The sequence below is a fragment of the Haliaeetus leucocephalus genome, unplaced genomic scaffold (assembly GCF_000737465.1).
Source record: "Haliaeetus leucocephalus isolate CR32 unplaced genomic scaffold, Haliaeetus_leucocephalus-4.0 Scaffold506, whole genome shotgun sequence".
NCBI lineage: Eukaryota > Metazoa > Chordata > Aves > Accipitriformes > Accipitridae > Haliaeetus > Haliaeetus leucocephalus.
The window spans coordinates 6,765,520-6,791,309 of NW_010972942.1; the positions used below are offsets into that span (position 1 = coordinate 6,765,520).

A 25,790-nucleotide genomic window follows, 5' to 3' on the forward strand; every position below is an offset into this window, starting at 1 on the left:
CCCCCCCCCCCCCCCCCCCCAGTCAATCTTCTGTTTTGAATTTCAAATCCCAAACCTCTTCTGAAACAAAAAACATGACTGTTGGGAAAAAATAACTAACATCTTTTTTAATGCTCCTTTCCTTGTTCCAGAGGAAACCTTTCTGCTTGAGAAACTTGCAAGTTATATTTTTGTAGTGAGAGAAGGCAGTTCTCTCTGTTTTCGTTAAACTACTCTCAAACCATTTGAAATCATCTTTGAGCTGGCCAGAAGGCAAGCAAACTGATATTAAATACATTTTTATAAACTCCTCTTTCAGCCCTAAAAGAAGCACTGAGAAACGCAATCGTGAGCAAGAGAATAAATACATAGAAGAACTTGCAGAGCTGATTTTTGCGAATTTTAATGATATTGACAACTTTAACTTTAAACCTGACAAATGTGCAATCTTGAAAGAAACTGTGAAGCAAATTCGTCAGATAAAAGAACAAGGTAAGAAGACTAATTAATTGACTTTGAATATTTTCTGTGTTGATTTTTACTTTATTTTTGGCAAACCCGATAGTCTCTTCAGCTTTTCTTTAGCAAATTCCCAGGTTTTTCATTAATTAATAATGAAAAATGCTGTAACATCATGTGAATGGAGTGTGTTAAGTATCATATTCAGTATTTTAAAAATAAGCTTGACAGAAAATTAAGAAATTGCTGAGAGAGAGGAAAAATTGGTCAGTCTGATGTGTGCATCTAATGGAATTGAAATCAGTTGTGCTTTTACAAAAGTTAAACTAGCAGATGGCTTTGGGGGGGAAAAAAAAGACTACTTACTTACTCTTACACGGATGATGAATCCATGCAAAATAGGAATAATCTAGGACAGTGGGGTATGAAAGTATTCTGCATCCCCCCTTCTGCTTTCTTGTGTTGGTATGAATAGATATTGTGGACTAAATTATCTGCGTCCCTTAAATGATGACATCATATCCTCAACTACAATAGATTTGAAACTATTCTAATCTCTACATAGGGTCCTGTTATAAATGTAAACCAGAGAACGTGACAGTTTTCTTCCTGTTCTTTGTCTAGAAGATTAGTTTTGTATTTCTTGTCTTTTGATATATTTCCTATTTAAAGAAAAAAACCCAAATATTTTAGAAACTTTAAATTTTTGGAAGTGGGGTTTGTGGCACAGGTCTATCTGGGCAGGCATGAATAGCACTGCAGTTGTTTGGGGCAGATTCAAATTCTTAAAGTAGGTGCGTATCATTTTTCTTTTAATGTAGAAGATTTCAGTCTCTTTATAAACTGTGTTTAGAGTGATTCCTTTGGTTTTCAAACACTTTAATTAACATCTTTCACTTTTTCAGTATTCTGTGATTTCTGTGGGAAAATAATGCTTCCTTTTCCATACTGTATGTGTGAAGTTATAAAAGTGGTGATTACGTGTTGTATAATTCAGGTACAGATTTATTTCTAAAACAAGTAAGTAAGTAGATCTGCAGTTTCAGACATCAGTCTATTCAAAGCTAAATGGAAAGTGGGAAGTGTCAAATTGTGTCAACTGCCTCCAAAGTGGCTTGAATTGATTACTCTTCGGGATGTTCCTATTTTTCAGCTTGTTCTCTTCTTATTGCTATTAGGTTGCCATAATTTTTTACATGGATGTTCTGGTGAAGTTGCTGTGCCCCATATTAGGAAGTAGAACTCTTAACCAGGCACAGTGTCCATCATCATTTTGCACCTTGTTGGCTTTTGAGTTTGGGGTTTTTTTTTCCTTATTTTCTTTTCTTCTTCCTTTTCTCACTTTCGGTTTTGGATTTTTGTTTTGCTGTCACCAAGAGACACATTCTCCTTATCCTTACCTGAGAAGGGATAAGGACAAAAAAAATGTGTTTTCCTGCAAAGTGGGTGCACAGGGAAAAATCTGTTAATCCACTTGGTAATTCTCTCAGCAGCTCTAGAAAATCTCGTAAAAAATCTGGTTGTAACTAATGGCAACTTTGTCAGATCCAGGGTTTTGTTGTTCAGGACCAATATCATAAAAACAATTTTCATATTGTTATAAAATGTTCACACTCATCAGACCAGGTTGCATGTAAATTATTTAAGTCATCATGGGCCAGAATTGTACCAAAGCTGAAAGTGCACTTAATTTTCTAAGCTCATAAAGTTTTATTGCAAAAACAACTGAAAATATAATTCTAAAGACAGAGTAAAATGCTATGAATACTGTTTATTTTGACAAGTAGAAGTAGGTTTTTATTTCAACAAGTAGAAGTATTTTGCAACCCTTGAGCAATAAAGATACTAAATTACTCTTTATAATGTTGATTTGTTGCACAAGGTTCTTCAGCTGAGAACAATTAGATTGTCTGATAACTGTTTGGGTCTTTGCATAAAACTCATAGCTGGTACAGACTAGACTTTAAGCATCTCTAAGGGGCATTGCAAATCACTGAGACCTTCAAAGCTGTCCTCAGTAGCATCTCAGGATCTAGAAACAAAGATTAGAATACTTGAAATTACTACTTTAAACTAATGAAAAGTTTGATACTGATTTCTACATAGAAGCTACATCTGTTTGTTTAATAGCAAGTTTAAAAGGCTTTTCCTTTTAAGAAAAATTCAAATGACAGCATACTCTGAAATGCAACATAGTTTTGGAACAGTCATTTTATTAACAAATAGGTCTCACGTATAGTAAATATTCAAACTGCACAAACAGTACAGTACACCTGTACTTCTGTTGAGTGCCACAAAAAACCTGACCTAAGCAAAGCAAGCAGATTGAAGACCTAATGAGGCTATTACTATTGCTTTCCCATGTTTTTTAGGTAGTTTACCACCTCACATTGGGAATCCTGCACTTTATATATATTCATCATTTAAATGCATTAACTTTTAAGTTGTTCCAAATCTTTCTGATTGCTTTTCCAGTGCCAAGACGTGTTAGAAGACCTTTACGATGGTGAAACATTTGCATTATCTTAACAATACGTATTTCTAAAACAAAGTCATGAAAATAATACTATACTTACATAAAGTACCATGAGACTCAGGTTAAAAATCACATTTTCTTACAGTTAAGATGTTTCGTTGATTTTTAGTGTTACACTAAATACCTGTAGGAGGAAACTAAATGAACATCCTGAAATTGTGAGTGATTCTGCACTAACACAGACAAATTAAGACGGCTTAGCTTTTGCGCAGGGGGTCTGCTCTGCATTTCTTCAAAGACAGATTAGATTAAATTAGTGTAAACTTACTTTACAGTTTTATTATTCAGAAGTTTTAGTAAAGGGGTTGGATTTTTTGAGATGAATGCTAAAAATTCTTCACAAATTTTCTTCTTCATCTATAAATAGAATTGCAGATTAAGGTCTAATTACTTACAAAAGCGCAGTCAGTTACAAATACCTTGTAAAGCCACTGAAAGCAACAAGTTTTATAACTGCTACTGAGATTTGACAAGGCGACCTTATTCTAGGTTCTCGGAATGAAAACGAGGAAGAAAGAAATACAGATTGATATTCATTTCCCATGTCAAGCTTGCTGGGCTGGTAGCTGAAAAAGTAATAGATTTTTTGCTGTAGTAATACTATATAATTTAGTATAATGTTATCCTGATCTATTTTATATGCAAATATGTATTTGCAATACACTTATCTGTTATCTTTTTATCATTTCTCACAGTATATACTTCAAAGATTCTTTAGTTGTGGTATGTTAGAGATTCGATTTATTACAATTTGAAAGCATGTTATAAATATATGCGTGTAACTGAATTAAAAGAATTAAAGATATTTGAAAGATGTAACCATTGCATGTAGTTTTAATCTGGGTTTTGAAACATTTTTAGTACTGGGGAAAATGAAGACAAGTTTCTTTACAAAAGCTTAATTTTCTACTGAGGACTTTTACCATATTATCTTACAGTGATTGGACAGAGATTTGTGGATGTCCAGAGGAGGTGAAAAATTGTGATTTTAGCATGAAGATGAAACAGAAGTTATATTCATGTAAATCTTAAGTGGATATTTCTACTGGGGATTTGAGACTTGTGTTTCAAGCACTTGGGAAAAAATTCATTCAGCTTTTTATTTATAGCATAAAAGTGATGTGAAATGGTGGGTTTATGGTTGTGTTACATGCTCATGAAAGTGTAAGCTCTCCTGTTATTTGCAGTCTATGTTAAGTTACTTTGAAAGAGTAATAGTCATATAAGTTGCAGATGTGTTCATAATATACACAGATGTGTACAAGCATAGTAAGTTCCGATTTGCACGTGCTTAATTAAAAAAGCTTGGTTTAGGCAAGTGTAAAGACCACTGGGGATAAATGTTCTTTTATGTGCTAGACAACCAAGAAGCTATAAAGCCATTTGATTGTACTTAAGAAATATATTTAGCAAAGTAGTGTCTGATTGATTTTAGGATCCTACCTTAATTTTAAGAAACAACTTCAGCACTTAAGACAGATTCATTTCAGTTGCATAAGTACTGCTGAAAATGTTTTCTCATAATCTGAAGACAACAAAGTTCTGAGAGCAAATAAAAGGAGTCTGGGTTCTCTTCTTCCTTAGTTTACAATCAGTTGAACTGCTTCACATCAATCTCGTTTGATTTCATACCTACAGCAGTCCTTTTCCTTGAATCTTGTCATCTGCCTGACTCCTCTCATTATGTTAGCATTTTTCTTTCTCATTATTGTTTTTGGTTACTCTGTCACCCTTTAAGTGATTATTTTTCCTTCTAGGTATTAAGCAGGATATAAAAATTAAACCTTTGCCCTTAGTTTAAGGCTCTTTTTATCCATCATGCTAACCTCAGTCTCAGCAGATAAATAGCTCACATTTTAAAGCAGAGACTATTTGTTACATTTCACTGCTTGAACATCTCCTGCTTCAGGCTTTGAAACCTCCTTTTCTTCATTGTCTAGTTGTGCTTTTACCCTGTTCTCTGGGTATCAGCAATGCAGTAGGTACAGAGGATACTGAAGATCACCTTAAGCTTCTTCAGCAGTTTATCTAGCTAAGCAGTCTCCTCTGGCCCCTTCAGTAGGAATGCTGAAGAATATGTCCTGACATCAAGTACAAGACATGGGTTTTTTTCTCAAGTTCCCCGAGTACCTCATTTTAAACCTCAGGTCTGCATCTCTTATTTTTCTCCTTCTACTTTCCATGCCTTTTTTTAGGATGGCATCCGCTTGTCTTATTTAGATTCACATACGGTGGGATATAACCTACTGTGCCAAAGTATCCTCAAATGTGATTTTCTGTCTCATTTCCATTTTCCTGCAGAGTCCTGCTTTCATGTGTCACCAGTTTCTGAAGAGGTTTTGTGTTCTGTAGATCAGCTTTTCAGTAGTACAGGGAAGGGATATCAGGGTGGTGGTTATCAGTCTAGCTTTTAATGTACAGTTTTGAGTTGTCAGATCTTGTTTTCAGAATAGCCTTACAAGACAGACCTTGGATAGAATGAATCACCATGTGAAAGCTGAACAATGTTGGGAGAAGGAAAAGTACTTGGTGAAGAGAGACATGCAAGAGCTATGGAACCTGTATGAATTTTAAAAAGAAGGCTTGTTGTTAATCCTACATATCTTCTTTTTCTGGTTTCACATTTGCTAGCAAAACCAGGTTTTACTTCCCCGTAGCAGTACTGCTTTGTCATCACAGGGTCACTCCAGCAGATAGTCTATTGTTGCCTCCAGTGCCAGTATGCAAGTAAAATCGCTTGCTAAAGGAAAACAGCATGGTCTTAAGGCTGTAATGAGGTGTTACTTTGGCTGCTGCTACTTTAAATTTTTCAGATCTGAATTTAGATTCATATTTCACAACGTATTTAAGCAACTGCCTAACTTTAAGCAGATGAGTAATCCCTGTTAAGTCGGTGGAACTACTTACAGGTTTAAAGTTATGTGCATAAATATCTTACCAAATCAGAATATTCAAGACAAGAGAGCATATGCAGACTCGGGTTTTGTTTGTTGGTTTTTGTTTTGCAAATATTTAAGTTGGTAAATTTTACTGTAATTATATTTTTTTATGTTAATCGTATTTGAGATGGCAGAAGATCTAAAATTGATGGCAATTTTTGAATCTTTTTTTTGAAAGAGTTCTGCATAGCTATTATTATTTATGTGCTGCACTTTCAGCCTGATAGGATTTTAAGACTGAATTAAGTGTCAGAGGAATTTGTGCTGTGAAGTCAAGGAATTTATGCAGAACATCTACAAAAAAATCTATTACTGAATTTGCTTTGCTGTCTCCTCTCCTCTACCTACAGCTAAGAGTGATGCACTGAAAATGGTTTTGATCTTCCCCTGAACATTGTAAAGCTTTTTGGCTAAATATCCAGTTATGTTGACTTTACTACTTGCAGGCCTCCAGAGAACTACTGATTCACTGAAGAATTTAAACTGGTTTTAGGTAATGCAGACCATCAGTTTCTTTTCTGGCTCTAATGAAAAGTAGTCATTAGCCAGCAGATCCATCAAGTGGGAAATTTCCTGGGGTTTGCTTATTTTACTGGAGTTGCGTATCATGCAGAATAGTTGGCTTAGGCCTTATCTACATGTAAGTTATGGCATTTTAACTATGCTAATAGTTTTCTTTGGAAGCAGTGTTATAATTTAATTAATATGACTTATGAAAAGAATAGCTGAAGATGCCTTTATGTCATATATCTGTGTCCACACTGTGCTCAAAGTATTGAGAGAGTTGGGATTGTTCAGCCTGGAAAGGAGAAGGCTCTGGGGACACCTTATTGCAGCCTTTCTATATATAAAGGGGGCTTATAAGAAAGACAGAGAGAAACTTTTTACTGAGGCCTGTAGTGACAGGATAAGGGACAATGGTTTTAAGCTGAAAGAGGGTAGATTTAGATTGGACAAAAGGAAGAAGTTTTTTCCTATGATAGTGGTCAGACACTGGAAGAGGTTGCCCAGAGAAGCCATGGATGCCCCATCCCTGGAAGTGTTCAAGGCCAGGTTGGATGGGGCTTTAAGCAACCCGGTCTAGTGAAAGATGTCCCTGCCCATGGCGGGGAGGACGGGGACTAAATGGTCTTTAAAGCTCCCTTCCAACCAAAACCAGTCTGTGATTCTGTGATTCTCTTGCTTCAAGAAAACAGACAAAAATAATCATCAGACTGGTAATCAAAATTGTGAAACCGGTGTAAAATCTATGCACTTAGTAGGATTTAGTGGATTGTTGTTGGTTTTTGCTTCCTAATCATGGTTAAAGTCCTATCTGCTATATAGCCTTGTTTCCCAAAGTTAATGAGACTGTTTACTTATCACCCGATTAGTAGATTTAGGTCAATTTTGTTATTATTTCTTCAGACTAAGAACAATAATAGAGTGGTCCTAAGGATGTTGATGTGCAGGCTGCAGACTAACCTACGGGAAATGAGGCAGCTGTTGAAAGCCCTGGTTCCACCGTCCCTGCCCTCCTTCTGGCCATGAGTTTCCATTCCCTCCCTCACCCTGACCGTAGCATTTGTGCAGTTGTGTGGTGAGCCTAAGCAGTATTTTTTATTTGACCAGGAGGAGAGGATCTATCGCCCCAAGGGTCCTTGGTGGGGCCCCCTCCAACACAGGTCCAAGCGTGCCAGCAATGACTGAGCCATGGACTAACGCCTACAGCTGTCTTGGTGCTGTTGGGTATTGCAGGGTGTCGGGCGATGACTGTCACTTAACAAGACATGTCTCTTGTCCGTGGGCTTCAACTTTGTTGATGGTGGATGACTTCAGTTCTAGAGATAATTTGCTTGACCAGAAATCTAAGCTTTGACTCCCAAGTTGTGACTCAGTTGAAGAGAAACTAGATGTTCACTTCTAAAGTGGTCTTTTATGTGTAGAAATAGGAATTATTGGCAGGTATTACAGGAAGACTTGCTTGTTTGTTTTGCATCCTACTTGCATTTTGCTTTTCTTTGATCTTTATTTTGTTTTCTTTCATAACTTCTAAATGACGAAGAGAGAAAATAATTCAAACTCGTGGAGCATGGTTGTTTATTTTATGTTCTGTAGCTGCAAAGATGGTTGCTATCTAAGAGGTCTAGAATACCAATGTTGGGGAATGCTGTAAAGGATTTAGCTTCTTCTCCCATATTTAACATGCTTTGGGGCCTATGTCTCAAGTGTTCCCTCTTTGCAGGAATATTTTCATTAAAGTTTTGTTTTTGTTACTTTAATATTTAATGATCATAGAGTGGACTATGTACTTCTGGAAGTGTAGTAAAAATGTCTTGTATAAGAAAGATGGAGACATCTCTTCCTCGTATTTAGGATTTTGGAGTCCACCTCCTTGCAGATAGTCTATTTTCTCAGGCTGCATTTAAACTGTCACTGAGCACTTTAAACTTCAAAACTATACAGTTTTTCTTTTGCAGTTTGTCATGTAATCTCTTATGAACTGTAAACATCATAAATACATTTAGCATTTTAAATTAGGAAAAAAAACCAAACCAAAACAGAAATATAGGCTGGCATCCAACCCTCCACAATATGAACTAAGCTTTTGAGTCTAGTGTTTCTCACCAGCTGCTCTGTCTTCAGAGGTGTCTGGTCAATAAGAAATACTGAGTTTAAGTGCTAAAGAATAAATACTGAGTTTAGGTGCTAAAGAAGAATTGGGGGCTGCTGATTCAAGTCTTAAATGTTTTGTGTTTGTAGTCTCTTATTGCTGGATGGTATGCAGTGTAAAGATGCTGACTATAGAATGTCAGGGCATGCTGTGTGCTTTAGATTAGTGAATGCAATGTTACTATTCTCAGAAGCATGTAAAGCAAGTAAATGAAGAAGGAGACTTTGTGTTAACTTGACTGTCTCTGTGGAGCTTAATTTGTGGAATAGCAAATTAATTTACTCAGAGTAGTGATGATACTTCAGTCAAAATAAGATCATCCATTATAAGGAACCTAGCTTTTGTTACACAGCTTTTATCTTTTCTTTTTAAAGGCTGCAGCCTGAAAAGTGATAATATAATATTTACTCACAATAGGGTACAATGCCTTTCATACAATGTTTCCATCCTGAAAACCTGTGGATTCACAGCACATTAAAGAGGTATTGATCAAAGGCTCCTCTGTGTTCAAACTAGAACCAAGATAATTGCATCTGTTCTAAGTCATTGTCATGGTTTAACCCCAGCTGGCAACTAAGCACCACCCAGCCGCTCGCTCACTCCCCCGCAGGTGGGATGGGGCAGAGAATTGGAAGAATAAAAGTGCGAAAACTCGCGGGCTGAGATAAAGACAGTTGAACAGGCAAAGCAAAAGCCACGCATGCTAGCAAAGGAGAACAAGGAATTCATTCACCACTTCCCATGGGCAGGCAGGTGTTCAGCCAGCTCCAGGAAAGCAGGGCTCCATCACGTGTAATGGTGACTTGGGAAGACAAACGCCATCACTCCGAACATCCCCCCTTCCTCCTTCTTCCCCCAGCTGTATATGCTGAGCATGACGTCATATGGTCTGGAATATCCCTTGGGTCCGTTGGGGTCAGCTGTCCCAGCTGTGTCCCCTCCCAATTCCTTGTGCCCCCCCCAGCCTCCTCGCTGGTGGGGTGGGGTGAGCAGCAGAAAAGGCCTTGGCGCTGTGTAAGCACTGCTCAGCAGTAACAAAAACATCCCTGTGTTATCAACGCTGTTTTCAGCACAGATCCAAAACATAGCCCCATACCAGCTACTATGAAGAAAATTAACTCTATCCCAGCTAAAACCAGCACAGTAATGCATTTTGTTATTTCTGTAAAAGATTCTGCGTATGGACAGTTAGAAATTGGGGTCCTTGAATGTGAAATGACTGAGGGTATGAGAAACAATTTGTGGTGGGTTGACCCTGGCTGGATGCCAGGTGCCCACCAAAGCTGTTCTATCACTCCCCCTCCTCAGCTGGACAGGGGAGAGAAAAATATAACAAAGGGCTCATGGGTTGAGATAAGGACAGGAGAGATCACTCACCAATTACCGTCCCAGGCAAAACAGACTCAGCTTGGGGGAAATTAACTCAATTTGTTACCAATCAACCAGAGCAGGGTAATGAGAAATACAACCAAATCTCAGAACACCTTCCCTCCACCCCTCCCTTCTTCCTGGGCACAACTTCACTCCTGGATTCTCTACCTACCCCCCCCCCAGCAGTGCAGGGGGACGGGGAATGGGGTTTATGGTCAGTTCATCGCAAGTTATCTCTGCTGCTTCATCCTCCTCAGGGGCAGGACTCCTCGCACTCTTCCGCTGCTCCACTGTAGGGTCCCTCCCACAGGAGACAGTCCTCCATGAATTTCTCCAGCCTGGGTCCTTCCCACGGGCTGCAGTTCTTCACGAACTGCTCCAGCATGGGTCCCTTCCACGACATGCAGTCCTTCAGGAGCGCACTGCTCCAGCGTTGGTCCCCCACGGGGTCACAAGTCCTGCCAGAAAACCTGCTCCAGTGTGGGCTCCTCTCTCCACAGATCCGCAGGTCCTGCCAGGAGCCTGCTCCAGCGTGGGCTTCCCATGGAGTCACAGCCTCCTTTGGGCACCCACCTGCTCCGGCGCGGGGTCCTGCACGGGCTGCAGGTGGATATCTGCTCCACCGTGGACCTCCATGGGCTGCAGGGGGACAGCCTGCCTCACCATGGTCTTCCCCACGGGCTGCAGGGGAATCTCTGCTCCGGCGCCTGGAGCATCTCCTCCCCCTCCTTCTTCACTGACCTGGGGGTCTGCAGGGTTGTTTCTCTCACATGTTCTCACTCCTCTCTCCAGCTGCGGTTTCTGTGTCCCAGCAACTTTTTTTCCTTCTTAAATATGTTATCACAGAGGTGCTATCACTATCACTGATTGGCTCGCCCTTGGCCAGCGGTGGGGCCGTCTTAGAGCTGGCTGGTATTGGCTCTGTTGGACACAGGAGAAGCTTCCAGCAGCTTCTCACAGAAGCCACCCCTGTAACCAGCCCCCGCTACCAAAAACCTTGCCACACAAAACCAATACACAATTACTACTTCAGCTTTCCGTTTCTTTTATGAAAACCCACAGTGTGCAACTGGTGGAAAAAACATAGACTGAAGTTTGAAGGATGACATGGCAAATGATCAATTACTTGCTCTGTCATGTACATTGTTGAGCTCCTAGTGAATGTCCTCAGACAGATGGTTAGAGAGCGAAGACATATATGCCTTCTGTTTCCTTTCATCCTTAAAGTGAGTTGGCACATCTGTATGTATTTTACAAGACAATGGGTACTCTAGTGTGCACACTACATGCTTAAACACACACATACTCTCCCTCTTCCTTCTGAAAGCTAACTACTCTTCTTTAGTTCGCACGAGATCAGAGCAAATGTCAGAAGAAGGAGACAGAAAAGTACATAAATTGAAGTTCTGCTAAAGTAGAAAACTTTCAAAGTAGATACTCCATAACTGGAGATGCTCCAGATATTGCCGTGTTGTCTGAAATAGTATACACGTGCCCCTTTGGAAGAAGCAGCAGTGTGGTACCTCTGTTCACTGAAGCTCTATTCATCTTGAAGCAGAAAGGCATGTCCCTGCAAACTTCGCTTTGCTTACTGACACAAAGCAAAATGGAACTACGCGTTGTGCTTGCCACAGAGGGCTCTTTAACACACAAAGGCAGGATACAGCCTAAGAGCTGGAATCTGTGGCCAAAGCCAACTCATACATAAGGTGCAGATTCTTAGTGGAAAGTTAATTGAAATTCAAAGCAACTTAATGAAGAAATTGGTAGGTTCTATCAGCCCTCCCAAACAGATCTGAACGCCCTTCAAAATATATATTGTAATTCTGTGGAGGTTCTTGCCATGATGCAGGAGTCACTTGGTGAAACGCTTTTGGGATGTGTTAGAGAGATCCGGCTAGACAGTTAGAGTGGTCCCTTGTCATCTTAAGATATGTGAGCACGAAGAGTACTCTCCTTTTACTGGTACTTCTTCTTCTGAGGCACAATTTCCTAGAAAGACTTGGAACAACCTGCAGTTCCCATGATCCTTCTGAGGAAGATGTCTTCCAGAGACAGGTTATTCTATGTCAAATTAGGTCTGGGCCTACGTTCAACACTGAAGAGGAAGTGTGCTTAAATATAACAATTGATTTGCTTGGAAATGAAAAAAAAAGAAGAGGAAGAGATATCAAGGTTGTAAATTCTAAATATAGATCGGAAAACTCAGAGGGACACTCATTTAGATTTTTCTTGGTTTGTTTGTTTTGGTGTTGGGTGGAAAAATATCGAGGTATTTTGTGCCAATAACATAAAATTCTTCCTGTCTTCCTTCTTTTGTACAAAACCTTTCACCTCCTTAGCTTGGAGGAAATATTTGAATGTTTGAGTTTATTTTTCTATCTTTAGTTATTTCTTACTATTCTTGTTGACTTTTTCTGAATGCAATGCTGCCTGTCACTAGCTGTCAAAAGTGATATTTTATGTGGAATGGATTTTCTTTGTATTTCCCTATTTTTCCCTTTTCTCTTGAAGGGCTTTGTTTTTCAGCCTTTGCTGTTTTGTTTTCTCTCCTTTTTAATAATTGTCCTTGTCCTGGTTTCAGCTGGGATAGAGTTAATTATCTTCCTAGTAGCTGGTACAGTGCTATGTTTTTGAGCTAGGTATGCGAAGAATGTTGATAACACTGATATTTTCAGTTGTTGCTCGGTAGTGTTTAGTGTAAAGTCAAGGATTTTTCAGCTTCTCATGCCCAACCAGCAAGAAGGCTGGAGGGGCACAAGGAGTTGGGAGGGGACAGAGCCAAGGCAGCTGACCCAGAGTGGGCATCGGTGTATTCCATAACCATGTGACGTCATGTCTAGTACGTAAACGGGGCGGGGGGGGGGGGGAGTGCTGCTCAGGGACTAACTGGGCATCAGTCCGCAGGTGGTGAGCAATTGCATTGTGCATCACTTGTATATTATAATCCTTTTATTATTACTATTGTCATTTCATTAGTGTTATCATTATTAGTTTCTTCTTTTCTGTTCTATTAAACCGTTCTTATCTCAACCCACGAGTTTTACTTCTTTTCCTGATTTTCTCCCCCATCCCACTGGGTGAGGGGGAAGTAAGTGAGCAGCTGTGCGGTGCTTAGTTGCTGGCTGGGGTTAAACCACAACAGTCCTGCATTTTGTTTTTCACTTCTTCCCCAGTTATGCTCTCTCTTGCCTTCAGTGTGGCTTTAGCCATAATTTCGGAACCAGCATCACCATACCTGTGGCAGTTTTATTCCATTCACTGTTGTCTCTCTGATACTGTTTTTTCTCTTGGTGCTGCAGTAAGAAATAATCGAATAGTTTTAGGGAATGTGACAAAACTTACTAATGAATTGTTGAGTGTTACACTGATCGATATCAAGGATTATTGTGATTATATGAAGCTTGAAAGTTGAGTCGCCATCTGTCTAGCTGCTCGACATGCTGATTTTAACTGGACATTATAATACAGCTTGTCAGGCCATTGTACTTACTGTTCAAAATATAATTACATGTTTGCAAATAGCAATCTAAAATGTAAAGATGCCCAGTAAGCTTTTTTTTTTCCCCCTTGTTTTTTTGTATCAGTGATACAGGCAGAGAAGCCAGTCCATAAAATCTTTATGAAATATAACTGAGGGAGGATATTGGCTTTCTCAGGGTCGTCGTGAGTTACGGTGCAGGAATACTCTTCCTTTCCCTGAGCTCTGTGATGGTCATGGGTGTTGTCATTCATTCTTTCTCTGAAGCTCAGACAAGGGGCATATAGCCTTTTTCTCAATAGCTTAAACCATTTCCAAAGGTGGGGGGTTGGTTTCTTTTGTTGGGTTTTTTTTGTTTGTTTTTTTTGTTGTTGCTTTTTTAATAAGGACTTTGGCCCAGATCCACAAAAGGCTTAGAATTTAGATACTAACCTCAAAACCCAGTATCCTTATATGTTTAGGCTGAGGCCTAAATAATCCTGTGGAAATAACAACTATTATTTAAAAGGTCTTGCCTATTGTTTCTCTAACGGGTGAAGTGAGGAGCAGGCAGCTATGTTCCTTTTTGCAAGCAAATAAGTAAATTGCAGACTGGAGGAAAAGGTTCTGGATTATCACTTCTGATCTGACGCATGGGCTTGGCTGCAGACCCGCATTACCAGTCTTCGTGCCGAGGAGGGACATGACTGGAGTCAGACCTTAATTTTCAGCATTTCCTGGTTAAAGCCACTTTTGTTCAGCATACTCAGTGCGATGATTGCCAAACGGGGGCACCTCACTCCCAGCCTGTGCCGCATCAGGAGCTTGGGGCTGGGGAAGAGCAGTAAGGCTACGCAGCTGGCTATGGCAGTGCCCGCCGCTACGACATGGAGCATCCTTTCCAGTGGCTGCTAGTCGCCTGTGGGTTAAGGGAACTGTTTTAAAGGCAGGTCAAAGTTTCTTCTCGGAGGAGAACTGATAAAGCTCCCTGAGAAAATAGAGAAAGCAATACTGTTTGTGTTTAATTATTTTTCTGTTTATGGATTATACTGACTTATTTAAGACTAGGTGCTGATCCCTACTTCATGACTCAGAAATAGAGAACAAGAAACGATAATGCGTAATTAATTAAGCTGTAAGTATGGTTCAGTCTATTGCAGGGAGCCCATTTGTACCTATCAGTTCTATTAGCAGGCATTTTAAAATGTGACAGAAATAATTAATGTAATTGAGATTAAAAGTGGCTTTGTCTGGATGTAAATCTTAGCAACAAGATAAGCCAAATTTTCTAGGGTAATGAAAAAAGATCTTCTAATTTTAGAGAGTATCTTAAACGATACATGTTAATAGTCATTGCCATCCTTCCAACAGCCATACTATATTCATAATGTACCTGAAGTAATGTAGCCACTGTTGAAGTATATGAAATGAATCTTAAACACAGTTTCATAAAGGATTTGGATTAAAAAATTCCTTTAGTAATAACATGCAGAAGTAAACAGGTTCTTTTAGGAAGCTTTTGGGTTTCCTTCTGCTTTCCTTGCAGTAATAGGAACATTTCTGTTTCTAAATTGGCCTAAATGTTTGGCTGAGGCCTGTGATGGTGGGTTAGACAAGCAAGAAGAGGGGCCCCAGCTTCTATTTCTGAACACTGGGCTATTATAGGAAGAAAAACTTTACTTGTCCTTAATGATTTAGAGCTTTTTTGTAAAAGATTTATCGACTATAATCTGGACTATTAGAAGCAGTAGGAGCCCTGTTATCCGTGTTAGCATGGACACATTAAATTAAACTTGTTTCTGTTCTTCCTTAGCTGTCTTCAATTATCTGTGCTCTATTTTGGCCTATGCTTTATTATGGAAACTTTTTTCTTTCATGGGCTCATAGGGAGCCCATGATCCATCATATTTCTTTTTGGTGCACCATATTAGGTCTCTTGAAAACTTTTGCAGTCATTGATGGCAATTTATAAAAGCAAAAAGATCTTTGCCTGTTGTTGTGAATGATCTGGTGTGTCACAAAGATTTATCATCAGCATCCTAAAATAAAGAAGATATTTTGTAATCATGGCAATGTGGCATTCGAAGAAAGGGAGTCATCTGTTTCCTTTTAACAGTTGGTTGAGTACATAAGAGTAAGGCTTCAAGAAATGGAGTCTGGCTAGATTAATATTCCTTTCCAGTATGTTATTTTGGCCTAAGTTTTGGAAACCTATAAGTTTAATTAGCTTGGCAATTGCATCTGCAGATTCTAGTCTAAAGAGTGTTAACCCTTGTATCCTTATTTTCAAAATCTTGCCTGTGTTTTTACACGTCAGAAAACCAACTGGAGAGCTGTTAACTTTTGTGAAAGCAATATATTATTTCTGAGACAGTGATGGAGCCCTGTTTTGAAAGAAATTATCAGATCCTGCCATATTTCTTGTCTTTGAAAATGTCAGCTCAGCCAAAATGTTAAAGAACATCAGGCTCCCACCATTTAGACATTCATATTAATACTGTTTTTAGAGATGAATTATCAAAACAAGATGAGGTTACTCATTAAGTAAATATCTAACACTTATAAAATTGTAAATGCCAAAAAATACAGTAAAATTTTCTGTCCTAATTCAGTACATACCAAAGAAAATAATTACTTCGTTAAACTGAGGGATGCCAAATATTTGTATCTAATATTTCGGTGCAGAGGTCAGTTAGCTTGGCTCTTTCTTTTGAAATTCAGCCATGTTAATGTAACAGATTTTAGGTCAATGCTGATGGATGCGTGGCGTTTGTTATCATGTACAGTTGAGTAGTTTATGTGAGTGTTTTGAAGTCATCTAAATACCAACAGAGGCAAAACTGTTTCCTGGATATGTAAGCGTGTATACAGCTACAGATACCTGTATTTGAATCTGCTTATCTGATTCCAGAATAGAATAATAAGTGACTGATTAAATTGAGGGTATTTTTGGGTAAGGCACTGACAGCCAATGTACTTCATCTACCATGTGTACTCCTTTGTTGTCCAAGTACTCTATTTTAGGCTCTTATAAAATATCCTAAACTACACCACAACCAGTCAGAGATTTGAGGTTATACTGGTTACGACACATTCCTAGGAAGTGTAAATGCAAAAAAAGCCCCAAGCTCCCAGTATTTAAAAAAGCATTTTAAACCAGTGAAAATTATAAATTCTCAGCACCATCCTGGAGGTTGGCCTTTTGATAAGGAAGTCTCCTGGGCAGGCAGCACCTTTGATGATTAATTTATTTATGCTCTTTCTCTAGTCAGTCAGTATACACTGGAAAGATAGCGTTAGTGATCTTTTTGGAGAAAAGAGAAAGAATATAGCTTAAAACCATAGGAATATATACACACACGTTTGATTTTTTTGAAAATTTAGTGGAAAAGGTCCATGTTGCAGCATGCCCAGGAGTTCAACAGGTGATGGTCTTGATGGAAGCTTAATTCCACATTAAAGAGATGAAAAACAACTTTCCACTCACAATGTCGTAGTCTGACGTATCCTCACAGTTTAAAATGAGGCATGGAGTAAGAAATAGTTTCTGGATCCAGGGTTGCTTTTAGTCTTAGTTTAGATTTCACTTAAATGGTAGGATGACAGTTGTCCTTCTGTGTCTTTACTGATAAACAAAAATACTAGAAATAATCTCAGCAGGGAAATTACTTTACTTGCTATGTTCTTTTGTATTTTTATTGCATGCTGGGAATGGGTCAAGCCATTGCGGATTTGGGGTCCTGGATAGGACACCTTATTCTTCAGTTCAGCAGCAGCAAGTGGGTTGTAATTCTGGGGTTTACTTCAGTCCCCAGTCCTTAACTTGGCAGAACCTGGTGACCTTCTGAGGTAATCTCAGGTGTGAATAATCTCTGCCACTGCATTAAATAGATAAATCTGGGAATAGTGCATACATATTTCTGCAAATAATGCTATTTCTGTAAATAACATTGTCACTTTTAGTTGCTGCTGTTAAATCCAATCTTCAGAGAAGCTATTTAAGTGTATTTATAGAGGGTGATACTCAGGCTCAGTGCACTGAATGGAGCCGTGTGCCAGGAGCGTGGCACTGCAATACCCCAGCTCACGGGGCTTGGAGGCAGCCAGCTCCTGGGGTGCAGGGAGGAAGGAGGGGGCACTTCCACTGCTGCCACCTGTCCTTTTCCTCACTTCCAAGACGTAGACCATTGACTTTTGTAATAATGAGAGGAAAACGGGATCGTAGATGTGACAACAGAAAAGACAGGCAAAATGAGAATGGGGAAGAGAAGAAGCCAAGGAAAAGGTAGTAAAACGCATATTGAAGTATTTGGCAAAAGAATACATACAGAGATACTAGACTTCTTTCTGTGCAGCAGTTAAATATTATTCTTGGTGTGTTGAATTTCGTGATTTTTGTCCTTGTTCCAGCTTAACTGAGCTGGGGGCAATTATTTCTCAGGCAGTACTTCTTACAGAAGTTGTATTGGGTGACAAAAATGCTGACGTACAAAAAAGAATGATGGAGAAATGTCAAATTAAGAGAAATGAAACTAGTATTAATTTTATGTATTATTATCTCCGTTTGTTGCTGTTCCTAAATCCATCATGGTTTTTCAGCGCTTGTTTTACTTTCGTGTCCATGAAAATTTTATACACTAGCTGCTGTTACTGAATCTTCCAAGAGCAGACTTCACTCAAAGCTTGAAAAGCTCCATGAAAGTTTACCTGTATTTGGTGGTTTTGTGAGAATGCAAAGCTTTTCGTAGAGCTAGTGTCTTACTGATGCTTCCTTACCGTGGGAAGGTCGGGCAGGTATGTGTGGGACGGGAGAGCGGCTGTGCTAACTGGAAGTTGAAAACACTGCAAAGAAGAAATCGTGGTGTTACCGGTGCTATTACTCCTGAGCGAGTAATCGAGCTTACAGCTTTCTGAGGGCTTTTAGCTTAAGCTCTGGGGACATTTACCATATAAGTGTGCTTCCACCAGCGGTAGTAAATATGAAGCTAAACCACGTGAGTGTGGTGAGTGGAGTGGGGCACGGGGAGGCGTAGGGCTGGCGAGCGGGCAGGTGGGCGCGCGGCCCTTTCCAACCGAAGGGGAGCCGAGCCGTGCTAACAAGAGGGCTGGATGTCAGGGAGGTGGGCAAAGCTGTGCTCTCAGATAGCTCGCAGAGAATAAACGTGCTGAGAAAAAGTGCAGCTGTGCTTTTTTAATATGCACTGCAGGAGATTTCAGCAGCCTGATGATATATCGTGCATTAATGTTGAAAAGATAAACACATTTGGAGAGCACAGGAAGGCCTTGTGTTTTTATGTTAGCAGAATGCTTCCTAATGAATAAGAACGTGCTGCTGGCTTCACAGAGCCATATGGCAGCTTTTCTAATTTTAGTTCGGTGCAGATGCATAATTCTGCCTTGTTTTACCTCCTAAAACCTTCCTGAGATGTTGCATAGTTTTCCCTGTAAGACTTGATCTATAGTTTCTGGGGGAAAAAATGTATTCAGGAGTCTAATAGCTTCTTTGCTCTGGACAGATGCATGCAGTTTGATGAAAGAGCAACCTCACTACATAATCACCTCCCTAAAATAGTAGCTAACTTTATTCACAGGGATGGGATAAGCTGGTCTTAAAATTGATTGCTGAAATAGTTGCTGTTTCTTAGGCACCAGTCTTTTGAAAAATTACTTGCTTTCAGGGAGAAAAAACAACTTGTGTCGAGGCAATGGGAACTGGGTAAGAAACGTGCATGTGGATCTCAAGTTCCATGTGAGCCATGGATCGTAGTGCTTTGAATTACCCAGCTACAAGGCAGAGCTGCTTTCCCTGTGGTTAACCAAGCATCAAAATAACTTACACGTTCTTCACTGCTTTGCTTCATCATGTGTAGTGATCCAAAACTACTCACGTTACCAAATACAAGGTTTCTTTTTTTGCTGTTTTTTCTGGTTTTTATTCAAGTTGATATATTTGAAGGTATTTTTTGTATAGCCTTATTTATGTTAAAAACCTCCTGTCTGCTACCACAGTCAATATCATTACTTAGCAATAGTCATACGCAGATGTTACTAAATCTAATATTTCAAATGTTATTAAATCTAATACTTAAAACTGTAATGTCCACTAAAATTTAGCAGTTTACTAAGTATACTTTCTAATATATGTTAACATTAGTTTTTAATATTGTATCTACCCTTATCTTTGGCCAGTTACATACTTTTACTGTTTCCTGGTTGTTTGGATTTTATTTTTGCATGGCAATTCAGGAGAGATCAGAAGGGCCACACAGGGTAAACTTAGTCACAAATATGAATGAGGCAAGACAAAAGAAGTTGGCTAATACATACAAAAAAATGGGGAAGATAAAGTTGTTTTCAAGACAGTTGCAGCGTGAAATTTAATTGCATGTTTAAACATTATATAGCATTTACAATCACTTTCAAGTGGTGTTGGTGTTACTGTTATAAGGATCTTTCTTGATTTGTGTGATTTTTCTAATGTGCAGAGTTGAGCTTTATAGTATCCCTTATAATAAATTTCTTTGCTTATATTTTTAGCCTGTTGTTACATAAATGAGGGTATATGGTTTGAGATGGGTGTGGCATTTCAATAGCAATTCCAGAAAGTTTTGAAGAACAGGAATTATATGGGGCACCTGAGAAAACCTGTTTTAAACAGTATAAGATAATAAATTTGATTCTGCCTGTTACAGTTGTTTTTTCCCTCTCAACCTCTTTCCTCAGCAGTTTGTAGAGCACGGGTGCTGGCCTGTCCAGGGTTTCGTCAGCATCTCTTCTTTGCTCCTTTTGTTCTGTGAAGAACCTTGGGTGTTTCTCCTATGAAAAATAAACTAAATGAGTGTTGATGCAAATTTTCTCTTTCAGATTATGCTTCATCTTTCTGCAATCCCTACAGAGGCTATGGTTTTGTTCTTTACTTGGAAAATGCATTTTGGTTTTGCAGAGAGCATCAAGGGGGAAGTATTTCTGCAGCTAGTATCATTAAGGAAGTTGGAGTAGATCTTGAATACAGACAGAGAGAGCTTTTCTGGTAGTTCAGCGGGTCCTGCCTGCCCATCTGTAGGAAGGGAGGGTTTGAAACACAACCAAGAGAAGGTGATGCCCGTCAGTAGCACTTCTGAGTCTCCTGTCAGAAATCCAGAGAGCACCAACATAGCTTGAGTTGGGAGGATGGAAAACCAGGAAGGCTTCCTAAGTTAAAATGTAGCAGGAGAGTTCAAACTATTGCTTTTGGCTTCTCTTTCTCTGACTTAGGAATTTCTGTTAAACTAATGTGATTTCACAAAGGTTCGCTTTCAGAATATGGAATGAGCTTCAAATAAAGCTTGAGGCTTTCCCACTGATAAATTTGTCAGAAACTATTTGTGAGGGCTTTTTTTTTTTTCCTTCTTTCTTCTGTATATTGACGCAGAAAAGTAAATACAGTTTATGATCACTAGGAAGATGCCCAATTGAAAATATTAATATGTATTTTAGTATATTACTGCTTATACAGTTGTAAAGATACCCACAGTTTAAAGTCTAAATTACACACGTCACTAAAATGCTACATAATTGGGTGTATATATTCTTTGTAGTATCTCTCTCAGGAGCACTTCTATTTTATTTAAATTTTTTTTCTCTCTCTAGGCTAAACTCTTAATTGAGCAGAGCTAATAATTATTTCATGTGCGTGAAGTTTATTCTGCTGTAATTTAGATAAAATATGCTTGATCCCTGGTAGCCATATTCATAAGGATGGGACCAGTTTCTAATTCAACACTCCCTCTCCAGCAGAGAATTCCCTGGGTGGAGGTGAAGCCATGGGAAGCCCCTTTCCACCCCGCTCACTTCCTCTGCCAGCACAAGGCTGTACTTCTTTTTCCATACTAAACCTCCGCTCTGCTTTACCCCCTGTGCCCGTAGGATGCCTGGTAACGCTTTCCTGGCGTTTTTACATTTGAACAGGGGCATCGCTGTTCTGGGAGGCAGCATCGCTGGAAGGTGTGAGCGAGATCAGGGAACTGGCTCCCGCTCTCTGTGTTAGTGGCTGCAGTGGAAAAATCTAGTGGCTGTGGTTAGTCACAGGGTAATACCAGCAATTCCCATGGGGCTGGAAAAAAGGCTTCTGAGAGGCTTTGCAAGGTTGGGCCTCTGCAGCTATTTTCCTAACCCCTAACATTCAAAAATCATTAATCTAGTGTAGAAATAATAAACTCTCTGTGCTTTTGATTTGTTTGTAGGGCCCCCAGTGAACCTAAAAAAGATAGGAGAAGTAAAAAAAGGAAAAGTAAACTTTACGTTTTTGTACCACTACTTAACACCAGAAGCTGGAACTGTTAAGAAAAACAAAAAATACTGACTCGTGATAAATGCATGAGTGTTGTTGGCACTAGAAATTTGTCTATCAGTTGTTGGGTTTTTCCAACTTTCCTGCCACAAATTTTTGTTCTCAATTAGCCCCGTGTGCTGTATCACTGAAGAAAAGATTTGCATTTCAAGACGTTCCCCGTGCCTGGCTGTCAGAACGACACTGCTGACAGGATTTGCACTTACTTTTCCTGTATGTGCTGATAGAGTCTTCACGAGGGGCTTTGTAGTTCAGTCAGAAATGGATAATTTATTGCATAGTTGAACATTGTCAGTAGCTGCAGTTTATAACATTGACATAATTTACTGCTAGTCCTACTCAGAGGCTGTCAGAGGCCATGGTTTCCTATACAATGCCACTTAAATAAATGTAGAGGAAGCTATGGCCTGAATGTGGAGCCTCTTCTAAGCTCTCCGACCACTTAACTTCTTACAGATCCACTTATGAAGTCCATAATTTTGGAGCACTTGTGATTCATAAAGCTTTTCAGAATGCCTGACCAAACGTCGTGAGTAGTGTAGTGTACGTTGTCACCATCACTGAGAGAGGCAGGTAGGCAACGTTTGTGTCTCAATAGCATTTTCATATTTTCTCCATTCTTTTCCTTGAGCAAGTGCTGTGTTTATTGATCCCACAAAGGTGTTGGGCCCTCTGTGGAAAAAGGTGTCTAAGGGAAAGAAAATGGAGAGGTCAAGTGGTTGTGAGGGACAGCTGATGATGGAACAGAAGCGGTCAGGGATCAAAGGGTCGAGATGGAGAAACGGGGAAGCAGAGGGGAAAGCAGCCGCTGTCAGGGACTGGATGTGAGGCTTGGAGAGGTCCTTGGTCAGACCTGGTATTGCAGCTTCTGTGTTGATAACTTTTATAGTAATTAAAAACTTTCTCCTTTTTCTTTGTATAAAACCTCACCTGTGTGCATAAAAAGGAACAGTTATTTTTTATAGATATGTTATTGGTCATTCATATGAACTCCGTGGTTCTAAGAGTGAAAAAAATCTTCACCAAATGTTTTGTGTTATGTGATAATATTAGTAAAAGTAGTCTTTGTAAATTGCTGAAATGAGGAAACACCGTGTAATGAATGTGCTTGCACACTGTTGCTGGACCGTATCTGCAGCCCTCCATTTCTAGCGCATAGAGGGTAATCCCTTGTTCTCCCGATACTCAAGATGGTTTCAATGGCTGAAGCAGTGAGGGGATGAAAGCAGGAAGCTGCTATCCTTATCCATTATAATATTTTGCAGTGTGAAACCAAGGGATCACTTTATGCTACCAGGAACAGATGGGAAACAAATATCAACACCAACTTTATTAAAAGCTCAACCCTATTTTTAGAATCTTCAGAATTCTTTCGCAATTTTGAGAACATGTTTTCAGTATTGTACCATCATATGCTGCCAACTCTGCTATATTGTAGTATGGGAAGGATTGTTCAATTTTTTCCCATTACACCTAATGTCTGCTTTTTGCCAAAAGAAGAAGAAGAAAAAAAAGAAAATCCCACCGCAGTCCACAGTCCAAACCAGAAATACTAATTTGTATGCTGGTGAGTTTAAGTGGCAGAGGAAGGGTTAATTGCTATTTCTAGCAGATTATGCTAATCAAAGTGATTTTAAAAGTATTCGATTAGTTGCAACAGTCCATTTTCAGAACAATTTTGTTTCATCATTATTCACAATGGTGTTACATTGTGTATGAACATATCCTAAGAAGACAGCTAAGATTTTCCTGACTCTTTTTTCATGAAAGCAAGAAACTGTAGAAATCTAGGATGAGACAGCCCGAGTGACGAAACCCTTACTGCCAGCAAGTGATTGCTTGTGGGAGGACACCCAGGAGTTCTCAGAAGCAGTTCTTTTACTGTATGTCTAAGCAGCGTACATTCACACTGACCTTATAACCTCTGCTAAAGAGGGAGTTCAGAGGAACTTTGGCTGCAGTATTGCAGATCTACAGATAGTGGAAAATACTGTACATTTAGGTACATTTCAATTTGCATGACTGATGCTTTAATTTTCACTAAGGGTGATTTTCCACAGGCCCTTTGCTTCATCCGCACATGGTACTTTCAGTAATTCCTACAATGAATCTTGTTCTGGTTTATTGTTGTAGAAGGCATATATTCTTGTTATCATAATTCCAGCGTGCTTTCATGTTTATTAAAACAATCTATTGCATAATATTAAAAATAAAATATCTTTAATTATTTTTAATATTCTAGATTGCAGTATAGCCCTAGCTTTTACATAATTGCTCAAAAAATAATAAGAATGTTTTGAGTATAGAACTAGCAACAAAAAATTACTCATTTCATTAATGCACAATGTAGAATATTTATTTTGTATAGTGGTTTTATTACTTTTATTACTTCTCCCTTAAACACCAATATCATTCTTGGAATAGAAAAAATAATACAGTCCATTACTTGATAGGAATTATAAACCCTCTTGATTTGAAAGTTCCAGTATGTATGAATATCCCTTACATTTAGAGTTGGGTATGATCTGTGATACTGTATATAACATATTGTAATATGTGCAGCATTATGCTCCAGAAACCTTAAATCATTATTTTCTTGCCTGTGATTTTCAAATACAGCACTTGAAATTGTATGTAGTTCTAATAACATACTGGTAAATAAGGCAGTATGAAAATTATGTGATAGTAAAAATGTGGGTGGAGGCATGGGAACAGAAATGAGACTGCTGTTTCTCAGTACTGAAACAGTAGATTGCGCACTTATGTTTTTCCTTCTAAATATAGCGATCGTGGAAAAGTTGTGCAGCTGTAAGCTTTGCATGCTCTTTTAGATCAGTCTTTTAATACACCTTGGTCCTGGCTTTCGCTCATTGCACCTTCATAAAGAGCCCTTGTCTTTGCACAGTGTTATGTTTTGTAGTTTAGTAAAATGTCTAGCAGAGAAACAACATTTGTGTCATAAAACTTCAAAACTGAGAACCAAATATACTAGTTATGCTTCTGTTGAATCATTATGGGAGACTATTTAATCTCATTTTCAGAATTGTTGCACTGCAACCATTTCATAGCTAGTCTCAATACTCTGTGGGCTCTTACTGTGTCACTTAGCACTGCTCTGTCATTTAACACATAGTTTTCTTTATTGCAGAAAAAGCAGCAGCTGCTAATGAAGATGAAGTGCAAAAAGCAGATGTATCATCTACGGGTCAGAGTGTCATCGACAAGGATGCACTTGGACCAATGATGCTTGAGGTGAAGAGCACAAAATTCCTTTATTTAAGCCAGTTCTGCTCCCCCCTAGGATGAAGAGCAATGTAATGAAATGAAAAAGTGCAGTCAGAGGTTGCTGTGAAAGAATGGTCAAGAGAGACAAGGCATCCTGGCTACTTAGGATTATGTCATTTAAGAGCAGGCAGCATATTTCTATTGGATTCAGTGATGAAACTCTCTTTAACTGGGGGTGAGGAGAGGCAGAGAAGAGGTAATTCTGCTTTGTAACACAGACAACTTGAGGGGCTTCAGCTGGTAGTAAGTCTTGGGTGTCTGCATGTGCATGTTTTATTCATTCTAAACCGCGACAGGTTTGGAAGACCTGTTGTACCTAAACATTGACTTACATATACGGTACTATACACGTGAATAATACTTCTTCTGAAATTGCATGTCATTGCTATACTCTTCTAATGGTTTGTCATTTTAGCACTGACAGCATGACTCTTCCCTCTAGAATAAGAAAATAATCCAGGAGAGCCTTTCAAGACATGTATTTCATTTTGTTCAGTTAAGATTTTTGTCTGATATTAGCTGTTATTTTGATATCCCAAAAGGCTGCATGGTTAACACCTAGCTTCTAAATGTATTAATAGTAATGTTGGGTAGGTATGTTATCTGGGATCCTAATGTCATATGCTGCCGTCCTTTGGCACTACTGCTTTATCTGCCTCAGCTCACTTGCAAACTGTTTATTCCTGTTCTGACTGTGGACTAACCTGTAAGGAAGAATAAATGTTACTTTAGATGAAACAAAACACAAACTCTGAATCAAGCTAAAGGAACCAACTTTG

The 25,790-nt window shown here is 39.0% G+C and overlaps 1 protein-coding gene across 2 annotated transcripts in view; it reads left to right on the top strand.

The window, feature by feature from the left end:
* NCOA2 (nuclear receptor coactivator 2) overlaps positions 1–25,790 on the top strand; it is a 185,260-nt gene that overhangs the window by 107,958 nt on the left and 51,512 nt on the right. For both annotated transcript variants that reach the window (XM_010575896.1, XM_010575897.1), the window contains 2 exons: positions 299–471; positions 24,875–24,978. In XM_010575896.1, coding sequence (XP_010574198.1) covers positions 299–471; positions 24,875–24,978 — 277 coding nt within the window. The remainder of the gene's footprint in view (positions 1–298; positions 472–24,874; positions 24,979–25,790) is intronic.